Source organism: Pan troglodytes, chromosome 18, assembly GCF_028858775.2.
Source record: "Pan troglodytes isolate AG18354 chromosome 18, NHGRI_mPanTro3-v2.0_pri, whole genome shotgun sequence".
NCBI classification, from domain to species: domain Eukaryota; kingdom Metazoa; phylum Chordata; class Mammalia; order Primates; family Hominidae; genus Pan; species Pan troglodytes.
This window is the reverse complement of record NC_072416.2, coordinates 74,602,783-74,618,464: the sequence shown is the minus strand read 5'-3', so window position 1 is coordinate 74,618,464 and position 15,682 is coordinate 74,602,783. Positions and strand designations below refer to the sequence as shown.

Genomic DNA, 15,682 nt, shown 5'->3' with positions numbered 1-15,682 from the left:
ATTTTAAGTTCTGGAAATACTCAACGCATACATATTTAATGCACTAGTCTCTAACCTAACTCTTTTCAGAGAGGTTAACAATCTATAAATGAATACATATGCTCATTTCATTCCCTGATCAAAGAAAATATATATATATAAAACATATATATGTATATACATAAATATAGTGGAACTATATTTGAACTTTAAAATTCTGGTTTAAAGTGTAAATGCATTGCATATGCAAAACAGCGTGTACCACTGGTTTAAAGTAAATGCACACAGACACACACACACACAAACTGGAAAAAAAAAAAAAAGAGATTTACAGTTGAAATATATTTGGGGTTAAAATGACATGATTCCATTGACATTCTAATTTCATCCCAGGCCTAACAGTAGGAAATTCACACGCATTATTAATAACTGTGTTTAGCACTGAGGCTTTCCTATGTGGGTAACAGCAATTAGAAATTCAGGAATGCTGGAATGTGCTCATGAACTAATCAAGTTGAGATGCCCAGTGGTTTCTTTCTCTTAGAACCTTAACAAGGTTTGCCATCATAGCTTTGTACTTCATAGGAGTACTTATTTGTTGACTGACTGAAAGAGTATTTCAGACCGTACTTAAAAATGTTCACAATACAGCCCCCGCCCAGCCAGCCGCCCCGTCCGGGAGGGAGGTGGGGGGCAGCCCCTGCCCGGCCGCCGCCCCATCTGGGAGGTGGGGGGCACCTCTGCCCAGCCACCCCATCTGGGAAGTGAGGAGCCCCTCTGCCCCGCCGCCACCCCGTCAGGGAGGTGTACCCAACAGCTCATTGAGAACGGGCCATGATGACAATGGCGGTTTTGTCGAATAGAAAAGGGGGAAATGTGGGGAAAAGAAAGAGAGATCAGATTGTTACTGTGTCTGTGTAGAAAGAAGTAGACATAGGAAACTCCATTTTGTTCTGTACTAAGAAAAATTCTTCTGCCTTGGGATCCTGTTGATCTGTCACCTTAGCCCCAACCCTGTGCTCTCTGAAACATGTGCTGTGTCCACTCAGGGTTAAATGGATTAAGTGCGGTGGAAGATGTGCTTTGTTAAACAGATGCTTGAAGGCAGCATGCTCGTGAAGAGTCATCACCACTCCCTAATCTCAAGTACCCAGGGACACAAACACTGCGGAAGGCGGCAGGGCCCTCTGCCTAGGAAAACCAGAGAACTTTGTTCACATGTTTATCTGCTGACCTTCCCTCCACTATTGTCCTATGACCCTGCCAAATCCCCCTCTCCGAGAAACACCCAAGAATGATCAATAAATACTAAAAAAATTAAAAAAATAAAAAATAAAAAAATAAAAAGAACTTGGAGTTTTAGCTGGAAAATTAGCTCTATAGAAATAAACAGCGTTGTAATAAATTAGTAGGAAGTCTGGCTGAATTACCAAATCAAGTAGCCATACTGAGGGCAGTGATAGGCCTTTTCCATTCTTAACTGGTCAGTGTCATATTGAGGTCTACAGTCTCAATTAAACAGGGGTATAGTGGCTGGAGAACATTCAGAGGTGAGTGACTGGAGGTATGAACGGACTTTAATCATGTCACGTGAAGAATGGTTGAAGGAAATAAATGTGTCTACTCTGAAGATTATTCCAAGGGTCATGATAGTAGCCTTCAGATAGTTAAAGAGTTTTTCTAATTTAAAAAATTGTGCAGGAGGCTGAGGCAGGAGAATGGCGTGAATCCGGGAGGCAGAGCTTGCAGTGAGCCAACATCGCGCCACTGCAATCCAGCCTGAGCAACAGAGCGAGACTCTGTCTCAAAAAAAAAAAAAAAAAAAAATTGTGGTAAAAGATACATAAAATTTGAAATTTTAACCATTTAAGTGTACTTACAGTTCAATTGCATTATGTCCATTCACACTGTTGTGTAACCATCACTAAAACTCATCTTTTCATCTCCCAAATCTCTGTACTCATTAAACTGTAACTTCCCATTCTTTCCCGTCCCCAGTCCCTGGAAACCACCATTCTACTTTCTGTCTATGAATTTGACTACTAAAGGCACCTCATGTATGTGGAATCAAAAAAAAAATGTTCACAATAGAAGTCTGATTAGTTATTATATGATAGAAACATGATGCTTAAGTGATGGTACTTTAAGTCATGGTTCTTTTCTCAAATACGGTTTCAACACATTGTAACCACTTACTGTCTCCCCGGCAGAGCAGAGGCCCCAGTTTATAAGCTGCTTCTGAATGCAGTCGGCCTGTGTCTGTAATCACGATCTTAGTTACTGGAAGATGTTCTTTATAGGCAAGCAATCCAGTGTCATTGGTCCTAAAAAACAATAGCAACAACAAAATTCTTAAGAACTTTTAATAGTCCTTATTGCATTGCAAAACCAAGATGTTCTGAACTAAATTTGCACCTACAAAAGAGTAAGGATCCAGTCACTCATCGGAGCACATAAAAACAGAATGACATTTGATTTATTTACTATTATTATTATTTTGAGACAGGGTCTCACTCTGTCTCCCAGGCTGGAGTGCAGTAGCACAATTTTGGCTCAATGCAACCTCCTCTTTCTGGGTTAAATCCATTCTTGTGCCTCAGCCTCCCAAGTAGCTGAGATTACAGATGTGTACCACCACACCCAGCTAACTTTTGTATTTTTTGGTAGAGTCAGGGTTTTGCCACGTTGGCCAGGCTGGTCTTGAACTCCTGGCCTCAAGTGATCCACTTGCCTCAGCCTCCCGAAGTGTGGGGATTACAGGTGTGAGCCACTGGGCCTGGCCAAAACATAATGACATTTAAATGTCTCTTGTAGAAAATATGTAATAGAGAATATAAAATATAGCATATGTTAAAAATAGAACACAGTTGGAGATTTTTTAATTCAATGGACAATTTTCTACCTTTTTACTGGAATTGGTTAATACATTAACATTTAGTGTAATGATTGATACTGCAGTTTGAGGTCTACCATTTTGCTATTTCTTTTGTTTCCCCCAGATGATTTCTTTTTTATTTTTTGAAATGTTGTAGCATTTTATTTTATTTTATTATACTTTAAGTTCTAGGATACATGTGCAGAACATGCAGATTTGTTACTCAGGTATACACGGGCCATGGTAGTTTGCTGCACCCATCAACCCATCATCTACATTAGGTATTTTCCCCAATGCTATCCCTTCCCTATCCCCCCACTCCCCAACAGGCCCCAGTGTGTGATGTTCACCCCCGTGTCCATATGTTCTCATTGTTCAACTCCCCCTTATGAGTGAGAACATGCGGTGTTTGGTTTTCTGTTCCTCTGTTATTTTGCTGAGAATGATGGTTTCCAGCTTCATCCATGTCTCCACAAAGGACATGAACTCATCCTTTTTTATGGCTGCCCCCCATATGATTTCTTGTACTTCCATTTTCCTTTGCTGCCTCCTCTTGGTTTATTCCATATTTTTTGTATTTCATTTTATTTTCTTTACTCACATTTTAGCTATATTTATTGTATTTCAATGTTTGCCTTACAGATTACAAAGTAAATTCTTAATTTATCACAGTCTATTTAGACATTATGTTTTTTAACAATGTGAAATGTCAGAAGCTTGCTAAGACATAATTCATTTAACGCTGCTCCCCTCCACACACATATTCTTTTATCTATTGTTATAATATATTGTAAATCCATATGTTATAAACTTTATAATAAAAGTAAACAGTGAATTTAATTTTTTAATTAAGAAAATAATTTAAACACTGGCTTTTATATTTACCAACATATTTGCAATTTCCAGTGCTTTTCACTTCTTCCTGAAGATCTGAGTTTTCATCCATTATTTCTCTTTAGCCTGAAGAATTTCTATTAGAATTTGTTATTTCAGATGCTCTTTTCTATTCTAAAATTTACCTTTGGTTCCATATTACAGTTCTCACTTATCTACTTAAAATACCCTTTGTTTACACATTGTGATTATTTTTACCTTTAAGTCTTCAAATATTTTTATAATAGTTGCTGTAAAGTTTCTTTCTGCCAATTCAAACATCAGTACCCCAAGGTTGGTTTGTAATAACTGCTCTTAATTTCTTGACTTTAGATGAAAATGTACTCTTTTTTGAATATTCAGTAAATGTTATAACATGCTGGATATCATGGATACATTGTAAAGATTCCAGAATCTTTTGTTATTCTTTAAAGATTTCATTTTTGTTTTCATAGGCAGTTAAATCACAGCCTTATCACAATAAATTGCCATTGCTTGGTTTGATAGTTCATTAGGTGGAGCCTGTGTGAATTTTGCTTAATTTTCAATCCTATCTCTATATCTGGGATATTGTCTTTGCTGTAAACACATGGGCAGTTTCTGCCAACATTTGGTTATTTTCTGCTTATTTCAAGTAGTTGTTTTTATAACATTTTTTTCCTGGATTTACAACAATTATCTGAGAAGGGCTAGCTCTATGCAAGTTACTTCACCATTAGCGGAATTTAATACAAGAAGTTTTATAATCTTATTTTTAAAAGTCATTTTTAATTAGCAATATGTTATGGAGGCATTGGAGAGTTATTGATGATTAGGTAATTTTTATTGTTGTTAAGCATTACTACTAGCATTTTATTAACATTTTAAAATACAGTATTACTGTGTAGGTATTTTTTTGTGAAGGTAGTGATAAGAAAAGGGTGCCTTCCAAAGGGAGTAGAAATTTGAAAAATGAGAGTTTAAGTAAGAGAGACAATATTCTTCATACCAAACATGTAACACTAAAAGTAAGTGCAATTCTAAAAGAAATACACGCACACACACACACACACACACACACAACATAATCTTGATGTTTGATATAACATAATCTGTTGTATGATATAATCTTGATGTATGATATAACATAATCTTGATGTTTCCCAACTAAATGAAATATTAGTTTCCCAACTAAATGATGTTTAGTTGATGTGATGGGATTTAGTTGATGTTTCCTAACTAAATGAAATATTATCTAATTCAAATTATGACCTACATTAACAGATTTATCACTGTAATCAGTATGCATTGTGTAACAAAATCACTCATATTACATCCAGATTGACTATGAATATTTGTTAAAAATAAGCCTTCTGTACAGGTCTAGTTGCTTAGCATTGTAACATATACGTTATGCTGAAATGTAAATATAAACATTTAAAATATTTTCACTTTACAAATAATAAATAAGAGCAGTATACATGCCAACTCTAGTCTCAAATACTATCAATGTCTTTTTTAAACTTTTCAGACAAAGAACACATGCATAAGATTCTTCTCTCCTTAGAGGAATATTTTAAATTCGATTTTAAAATTCCTAAAATGTTACAGATCTATTTTTTCAAAATATAATCCACAGAACATTAGTTCTTTGTGGTATGATTTGTCTTTTTAAAAATATAAAACAATTGCATGTTAAAATAATTGTAGTAAATTCTAAGTTGATAATTTTAAAGCTTTTATAGGTAGACTATTGAAGAAATGTGCTTTGGCTGTAAACATATTTTTAAGATAATAGAATACCTACTTATATATAGTTTTAAAAGGAACAATAATTAATTCCCCATGTAACAGGTGTCTCTGTTTGATTATAAAATTAAAATATACATGACTTATGGTCCATTACAGAAAATAACTCAAAAAGGCATTGACTTAATACTAAGGATTATATTGACTATACCATGTTTCATTAAAACAAACCTTTATTTAATTACTTCATTGCACTAACTTGTTCAGTATCTGGCTAGCTATACATACTTTGAGTGATTAATTTTTTTAAATGAACTTTTTCTTGCATAAAGAAATCATATGGAAATCACCATTCATTCCGGTCAGCATCACAATTGCAGTAATACTGAGAATCAATGCAGTTTCCCTCTAATCCACAAGTACATTTTTGAAGATCAGGCGAAGAACCTCCCCAGTAGGTTTGCGTTTCATTGGTTCTTCCTACCCACCAACTCAGAGGGGTTCCATCTGAAAGAAAAACGTGAAAAATGTGACATCTGTTTTATGTTCCACCACCTTCTCTCCCAATATAATTCCTTTTCTTCCAAAATCATTAAAAAGAATAAAAGGAGAAAAGGAGAAAGATTGATTGGATTTAAGGATATGCAAAACAGTATGACTGCTGGCATTTCCTTAAGAAAACTTTTTTTATAAAAAAAGTTATTATTTAGGCTTAAATGACCAATACATTTGTTTTTGGGTAGAAAACAAACCAGCAGTTCCTATTTAATTTAGGCATGATAGTAAAAAATGAATTGAGAGCAGCTCACATATGCAATTTCTTTAAAAATAATTTTGAAACAAGTTAGCATCAAAATATAAATCATAGTAATTAACATACCAAAGCAAAATTGATTTGAAATCATGAAATGCCCATTAAAGTATTATGGAATGTTATGTAAAGTCCCTGATTTATCTCAATAAATTTATTCTCTAAAAATATCCTAGCTGTTAAAAAACGTTAGGCATGATTTGGCACTCCCTTGTCATGATTTAAGATTTATTTGGAAGTATATATTTTATCTTCCATTTAATGGCTTGGCTATTTATTTGAAGACTACAGAAATAACACTGAAAAATCTTCATGCTGGAAGCGAATATTACACTCAATGGAAGTTTCCCTCAGCCAAATGCATCTCTTCCTACGATAAATGTTCAGCTACCAGCTCCTTCTCAGAGTTAAGACTAAACACGATGCCAAGTAACTAGAGCAAGGAACAGACAGAACATCTAGGAAAGGATTTTCAGAGAAGGACGTGAAGCATGTAGCCAATCTATCAGGGAAAAAAAAAAGTATGGAGGAACAATTTTAGTCATCTGAGAATCAGGGCATGAGAAGAATGTAAGCAACATAGAATCAGTCAGTTTCTCAAAGGTGCTTGACCATTTTTCTGGCGACTTTCAAACCTTCAAGTTGTCACCATTAGCCCTACTGAGAATCTGGGATTTTTACTAATTTCTCCCTTGCTTATAAATGCCAATGCTCATTTTAACTTACTATTAGATAGCCCCATGCTAATGCTGACAAGCTCTCTCCCAGGGTTACTATACATGCCAGTCTGGCCACGTCAAAACAAAAACAAAAAACCAGCAAAGAGTTATTAGAAGCTGTGTTATGCATAAACGCATTAATATGAAGAATCTTCATCTTTTTTTAATTACATGATTAGCCCTTCACCAGAAGGTGAAAATTGCTTGAAATACTTAATAAATATATTTCAATATACTGCTTAAAACATTATGTTTTCATAGATTAAAAAGAAAAATAGTTATTCTTAAATACTGAGCCATATTCCCACATCTAAATTTCATGTCTTCCCTATAAAATAGAAATCACTGAATGTTTTTTAAGGTATCAGACTTTGGTTCAATCCAAGACTTAAAAAAAAAATACTAAGGAATTTAAATAAGTAAAGGAATGAATTTTTAAAATCCTGAGAAATAAAAATTAAAGGTAAAAAATACCCGTGGATATGGTAGAACATTCCACCTCCCATAATTAATATCCTAAATGACTTGAGCATTCCCATTGATCACCCTTCATGTGTGCTGAGTCACAGATCCTCAGCAGCAGAAAACATATTTTCATACACATTTCACCTTATTCATTCACATATGGCATCATTATCACTTGACACTAAATCACCAAGATCTGAAACTCCAAATATAGCTTGTCTGAAAACAACTTCCTGTTCTACCCCATTATATTTCTTATTGTGACCTCAGAATCCAATTGTTCTGTCTCTTTTAACTCTCTCCACTTCAAATCTATTCCACACGAATCATGAGGTCACCAATCTGAGAAAAACTTCTGTATTTAGTCATGTTCCATGCCTTTCTAGATCCCCTCTTCCATGCCTTTCTGGAGTTGACTTTCTAAAACCGGTTATTGAGCCTGAAAGACCAGGGAAGCATTAAAAAAAAAAAAAAAAAAGTGTGCAGGCACAACTGGCCTTAAAGGTGGGGATTCCTTCACATTCTGTGTCAATCCCTGTATTAGTCTGCCTTCATGCTGCTAATAAAGACATACCTGAGACTGGGTAATTTATAAAGAAAAGAGGTTTGATGGACTCATAGTTCCACATGGCTGGGGAGGCCTCAAAATCATGGCAGAAGGCAAGGAAGGGCAAAGCCACATCTTACATGGTGGCAAGCAAGATAGCTTGTGCAGAAGAACTCTCATTTATAAAACCATAAGATCTCATGAGACTTATTCACTGCCATGAGAACAGTATGGAGGAAACTGCCCCCATGATTCAATTATCTCCATCTGGCCCCGCCCTTGACACGTGAGGATTATTACAATTCAAGGTGAGATTTGGGTGGGGACACAGCCAAACCATATCAAGCCCCTTTACTCTGTGTGGTGTTTGCTCAACACTCTCTCAGGGATTTTGCTTTCTGGTTCTGTTACAGCTTGACTTCTCTGTCAACTTTGATAACCATCCTTCTTTTGTATTTTCTTACATTTTATTTTTCAGCTTCGCAGTAAAATTGACAAATAAAAATTGTACACATTTAAGGTGTGCAAAGCAATGTTTTGATATACACTGTGAAATGATTACCACAATCACACTAATTAACATACCCACCACTTCACATAGCTACTTTATATTTTTATGGTGAGAATACCAAAATCGACTCTCTTAGCAGATTTCAAGTATACAATACTTTGTTGTTAACTATAGTAATCATTCTGTATACTACGTCTCCAGAATATATTCATCTTACAACTGCAAATTTGTACCCTTTGACCAACATCTCCACACCAGCCCCCTTCCCTAGAAATCACTCTTTTACTCTGTTTCTATGAGTTAAACTTTTTTAGATTCCATATATAAGTGGGATCATGAAGTATTTGTCTTTCTGTTTCTGACTTATTTCACTCAGCATAATATCCTTCAGTATCTTGAAGAGATGTTTTCACTCCCATGTTCATTGCAGCTTTATTCACAATAGCCAAGATACGGAAAAACCTAAGTGTCCACTGATGAATGGATAAAGAAAATGTGACACACACACACACAATGGGATATCATTCAGCCTTAAATAGAAGGAAGTCCTGCCATTTGTGACAACATGGATGAACATGAAGGGCATTATACTAAACAGAATAAGCCGAACACTGAAAGACATATACTGCATGACCTCCTTTTATCTCTCTTTTCCACATAAATGACCTGAGTTCATTTTGTTCCACAGCATTCATTTACTCTTCCATAATTACCATTCTTCTTCTTAGAATACCCTTCCAGATTTGCTTATCTGTTTTTTTATTCTAAGATGAATATTCACCAACAATGAACAACCCATTACAAACTAAACTGTGTATGTTCACGATGGCCACAATGCCCTGGAGAGCTGGAAATGAGGGGGGCTCATGCCATGCACTTTGTACGTGCTATGCCACCCAATCATCACTGCAACCCTATGAGGCTGGTATCATTGGCCCCATTTTGGAGAAAAGAAAACAAAGACTGAGATTCATTAACCATTCGTCCATTTCATGAATCAAGGTTTCATCTATCTATGTTCTGGATGCACCTAGCCAATGAGAAATACACCCACACCTCCAGCTGTAAATCCTATGCTGTTTGCACTACAACTGTCTGATCCTCATTTGCACACAGAATTGAGGTTCCAGGAGGAGGTAAGTTTGGTGTGGGTTCCAGAAAGATGGGATTGGAGGGGTAGAGGCCAAATGAAAACATTCTAAAAAAGGAAAACGAGGAGGAGAAAGAGGAGAAGAAGGGCAAGGGGGCAGTCAGTCACAGGGGAGAAAATAATCTGATTTTTAGTGGGTGGAGAATAAATAGAGAGAGACTTAATCAGAAATGCAGGGTTCAAATGTCAGAATGACAGTTCAGCGTTTTTGCATGATCTCTATGACATAAGCTATTTCTATATGAAACAAATTTCTTTTTAAATTTTTGTCATTCTCTCTGAAACTCCAGCCCTTCTTAGGACAAGCAGGAGTGAAAATGAAAGAAGTAGTGTTATTGTACAGACGTCTTAGAATTTTATCTAATATGTAAAGAAAAATACACCTCAATGCCACTGCTAGAAAATATGTGTTTGAGGGTGGCACGAGGGTTGTATAAGCAGGGTGGACACAGAATACGCAATTCCAGGATCCAGCAGAAGAGGCTGTGTTGGACAGACAAACAACAGAAAGGCGGTAGAGCTTCTTAAATAGAACTGTGTTTCTTAAAAGTGGGGGCAGCATTTCTTAAAGGTTAATTTTCTTCATAGAGACTAATATTTTGGATTTTGCATTGGATGGTTAGAAGATGTGAAGAGATGACAAGCTAGGAGGCCAGCTGGAAAGCTCTTGCAGTGACTTCAAGAATTAGCTCATTAAGGCTTACTGTAAGGCAGATGTGGTAGAAACAGAGGCTCTGACATAATGAGATGCCCTAAAGAAAGAAAATATAAGACCAAAACCAGAACTCAGGAGCAGACTGGTTATTCACAGCAGAATCAAATAAAGAGTCAAGATGATTTTCTGATTCCTCCTTGAACTAGTGAATCAACTGTGTCTCTGGCAGCCTTTTCTAATTTTCCATTATACCCACAGGCTGTCAACAATCCATGAGAAAGAGGCACGTAGAATACTCACTTTCAGAAAACTAAGTCGTATTTTTATTAGCTGTTTTCCATGATAAAATAAACCTTATGTGTCACTTGCCCTTTATCAGGGATAAACACTGTGCATTCACTGAGTATCAGAAGGAGGCCTTTGCTGTACAGTTATCCAATTAATGCCAGGAAGAGAGTTTAAAAGCAATCAAGGCTTTGAATAAAGCTCAGTGTAAATTGACCTTGTTCTTTTCTTCAGGCAGAAGCACCTTTGTGACTTCCAGACTGTGACATGTTTACTAAGTATGTGAGATCATATACCCTCAGTGGCTAGACACCACCACTTTGCAGAATTAAAATTCTCAGGAGCTAGTTGAGTAAGTGCATGATGTGATGTGTGCAACAAGACAGACACCATGGTTTACTTACCTTGCTTATTGACCAGCCGTGACTTCTTGCAGTAATAAGTAAACTCCTGTTCACAGTGCTCTGCACGGTTAATAGCGGCCTGAAGTTGCTCCATGCTGGCCACATACTCGAAAAACCCAGCATATGGGTTCTCTGGATTAGTATTTCTGACTCTTGTTAAGTCAGAGCCGTTGTGCTGTATGATGGTCCATGCAGTTTCTTGTATGCAGAAATGGGGGGAGAAAGAGAGGAGACCATCACTAGTCTGCAAAAGTTAAAATAAATAAAGAAAATCAAAATCACCTTTTATCTGAGTCGAATTTTTCTAGTCATCAAACTTCCCTGAGAGGTAGAATCAACACAAATGGATTCTCGGAATTTTTAAGTTATGGTAAGTGATTATTTTTCCTGAAATCTATACTATTGCCATGCATTTACAGTAATTTTATTTAATATTTTCATATAATTTAGCCACACAATATTTATGATGAAAAATATTAAGAAATCTGATTATTTTTTGTGATGTATTTTATTTCATTGAAATTGATATTCCATCTTTTTAAAGATGCATCATTATTTTATTTCTCTGCAAGAAAGGAAAAATGCTGCCTACTATAACTACAAAACATTATTCATCAACACACCCAAAATCCAGTGATATCACAATATTTTAAAAAATGTATATTAGAATTCAAGAAATAATTTATATTACATAATGTAAGCAGCCCCTTTTCTACTCTTAACAACTATTCATGGTATCAGCAAAAATAAAGTCAAAATTTTGTAGCCCTCTATATTCCTCTCCTTAATCAACATTTAATTATGAGTGTGCATCTTTTTAAAATTAAATTTGAAATACTCATTTTGATATCATGTGATCTGGACAGTTAGGCAGTTCAATAGGAAGTTACTCTTTTGAATTGAATGCATCTGACACAGCATCTCAACTAATACAAAAGTAAAATATCTTTGAGTATCTACTAGAGTTATCACTATTGGTGCCTGAATGTCTGTAAACATTTCCATCATACTGATTATCAAAATTTCTTAGATGAAATAAAAATCTCACAATGTTTGTAACAGATGATAGGCATGTGATATCTGCCCTTCAACTTGACCAGCAACAGACTTTATACTATATTTTCTGTGATATATGCAGACACAAGAACAGATAAATCAAAAAGCCTCTGATTTAATAGACAAAAAACAGAGTGAAAGTTGTCAAAACTCTACTACATATGTGCTGTTAAGTCACATAACTCTTCTGTAATACAGAGGAATATCCCAAATTGGAGAAAAATAGTAATAGTAGGCAAAACTTTCCCCTCTCTTTTTAGCTAAGACATTCACATGGATCAACAATCCAAATAAGGAGGTATACTTTGAAAATTTCATTCCCATTCCTTTCCCAGTCATCTGAGTTTCGATTAGAGAGGCAGGCTAAATGAGGCTGGACTAACTTCACAGAATTACTGCCTTCCACGTGTGGATTATTATTTTTCTGTGAAACAATAGCTGTTATTTTTGTATTTCCCCCTTGCATTTCAGTTCACCCTTCAACAGTAGAATGCTCTCAAACAGAACTTAATCTACCAGCCAATGAAATTACGGGTGGCCAGCAGTATAATGTCGAAGTCAATTAAGAGATCTGAGTTGCAGATCTGGCATGGATCTTGTGCCCTTAGGAAAGTCAGGTAAAATCTGAGCCTCCATTTCCAAATTTGGAAATTAAATTGGCAGAACGAGGTCTGAAATTCTGTAATTTCAGCCAACTCAACCCTGGCTATCGGAAGTTTAAGGTTATTATTAACTAGACAAATCTGACAGCCTAGCCACTGTTGGACTCTGTTTCTTTTGTTCAAAAAAACTATTCACCTTTTCTTGTGGTAAATCAATGGCATGCAAGAAGAAGCTAGCTACCAAGCAAGGCGGACAATATACCTGCTTGAAGCCTTTGTCTCTTTCCCTTCTGGATCACACTGAGTGAGACTTCCCTGTAGTTTAGCATCCACTGGGTCACAATTAACACCTGATTCTAAACGTATTTAAAGGTGTTGCAAGAGATTCAAGGCCATAGTGCATGGCAACCATTAAAGAGTAGCTCATAAAAACGTTTCCTTTTGAAATTCTAAAATATTTCAATATTATGATAGTCCCTGTAAGTGATTTTATTCTCTAATAAAAAGCACTACAAGGTATGATGTTAAACAGACGCCACACTTATCAGGCCATCTAGATTTCCAGGGCAGAACAGACACAATGAAATTGTCACAGTAGATTTTGAGCAACGGAGATAGGTGCCTTAAAAGCCAGGTTCCAAACCTCATGTGCTTCATTAATCTGGAAATCTCTGAAAAGTCTCAAATTAGAGCCTCTTTACTGTTCTTTCAGACATGATTGAGTGACCCGAAGTTTCTACAAACACCTATTTAGGAATAAGAGTGGTAAAAGACATGCACTTCATCACAATTTGTAATTCAATACTTTGTGGTTGACTTTACTGGTCTTTCCTACCAGTCTGTAAGCTCTATGAGAATAGCAATAGTTTGTGATCTGGTAACAATCATATCTCCAGCACACAGCACAAGGCTTGATACAAAATGTAGAAGACATTTGTTGAAGAAATGAGGGAATAAACAAATGAATGAATAAAAACAACACATTGTCTACATTAGAGCACAACCTCCTAGGTTATCTGATTCAGATGCTGCGGTGGCTCTGACATGTTCGTTGCTTTGAGCTGTTATATAATTCTATACATTGTAGATAACTAATAGAATTGCTAAATAATGTTAAATCTGAAACTGTGATGGGCCCTGAGATGTTACCCCACTTGCAAGTTAAGGAGTTATCTTGCCAATACACAGATTATATCTATCTGTTTATGATCTATCTACTACCTACCTACCTGTCTAATCTATACTAACAGACACAGAGGACCTCTGAATCAGGGACCATTCGCTCATAGAGAATCTCATCAGCATCAATCTCTCATACCTCAATTTCCCACCTGCAGATGCAGTGAGTGCTAGATAGAGCTGTGCCTGCCGGACTTGGCACCACAAGAGGAGGTTCACAAAATTATGAGGCTTGGACTTACAGAGGGTGCCTGGCACACTCTCTCCTCCTTCCCTCCATACAGTGATAGAGAGACTTTGGCTCTGGAATGTCACAAATTTTCTTTAGAGGAGAGAAGGTACAGTCCTTAGGTTTTTATTACTCTTAGAAAATAAGCAAATGCATCTGGGGGAGATAAGCCTTTAAATCTCTTCAGAGCAATTCTCTATCTCTAACTTCCAAGATGCATTTAATCATCCTTTAACGTAGGTTGCCAGACTTTTTTTTTGTCTTTGTCTAGAAATACAGGCACTGTTTCCTTACAACAAATAATTCTTGTCTTGTCTGTAGACAAGCAACTTCTACCTGGTTGAGGTTCTAGTGACTTCCCTCCTCCACCATGGATGAATCCAGTGTTGCCTCCGTATGCACATTTGTTTCTGTGTTCCTAATGTGTAGATACGTCTTTTCTTTGGATTCTCCTTTGAACTGGTTGTAATATCTTTCCAATTTCTTCATTAATAATGCATTTAAAAAATCTTTAAAACTTTTTAACTTTTATTTTCATATCTGTATGAGAATCATGATTTTACTTTATTACCAATTGTCTTTTACTAAATGCAAAAAGAGTGGTAGGGTAAGGAGACAGGGAAATGAATAAGAGACGGCTGAAATAGGCAGAAAATCTCCATTGAATGGTAGTTTGGGTCTACTCACGTCTCCCCCGAAGAGATTTCAATATTTGTAAATAAAGCAACTGAGTAATTAAGAACTGGATTTACCTTAGGCTGGCTGCTATTTTTTAGTGTGATAACAGTGCAAAGTGAAAACATGCTGTTTAAGCAATACACTTGCAAAGCTTGTGTTGCTTCACGCTGAATAGCTGAAGGTGATAGATGTGATAAAGACCCTAAGAGCAGGTAGGAAGTGCTGTCTTAAGGAAAGCAGAGGAGACAGGAGGGGAGACAGCCAGCCTTCTGGAGCAAAGCTTGATGTAAATAAGACTGCATTTGAATAACGCACAGTTATGTATTAACCCTCATAGCTGTTAAGAAGGCCTTTATTATTGAAATCTCTAAAGTAAAAATAATTATGCTATTGTAAGTCTTATGCTCTCCAGCTTTCTCCTGAAATGATCTCAGGAGCTCCTATCTCAGAATCACCTGGGGTACTTGTTAGTAATGCAGAGACCCAGGCCTTGTGTTCTAAACTTACTGAGTCAGGGAAACTAAACCCAGGAGTCTCAGTAATGGGGCCATGAGAAGGGGTGAGTTTAACCCATAGAGTTTTCACTTTTAGAAAAACTTAAAAGTCTCTGTTCTGGCACTCATCAATTTCTCCCCTCTGGAACAATCATCCTTACGGTGCAATATGTGATAACGGGAAACTTCTTGAACATAAAACAATTTCATTATAGAAAAAGCAATGAAGGCTGGGCACAGTGGCTCATGCCTGCAATCCCAGAACTTTGGGAGGCTGAGGCAGGCAGATCATCTAAGGTCGGGAGTTCGAGACCAGCCCGACCAACATGGAGAAACCCCATCTCTACGAAAAATACAAAATTGGCTGGGCGTGGTGGTGCATGCCTGCAATCCCAGCTACTCGGGAGGCTGAGGCAGGAGAAATGCTTCAACCTGGGAGGCG

General features: G+C 36.5%; 1 protein-coding gene across 5 annotated transcripts in view; it reads right to left on the bottom strand.

Annotated features, from left to right (window-relative positions):
- CNTNAP4 (contactin associated protein family member 4) overlaps window positions 1–15,682 on the bottom strand; it is a 325,777-nt gene that overhangs the window by 61,364 nt on the left and 248,731 nt on the right. For all 5 annotated transcript variants that reach the window (XM_063797455.1, XM_001143566.6, XM_063797456.1 and 2 more), the window contains 3 exons: window positions 11,003–11,200; window positions 5,806–5,962; window positions 2,176–2,303 (listed from right to left, as the gene is read on the bottom strand). In XM_063797455.1, the coding sequence (XP_063653525.1) occupies window positions 2,176–2,303; window positions 5,806–5,962; window positions 11,003–11,200 (483 nt within the window). The remainder of the gene's footprint in view (window positions 1–2,175; window positions 2,304–5,805; window positions 5,963–11,002; window positions 11,201–15,682) is intronic.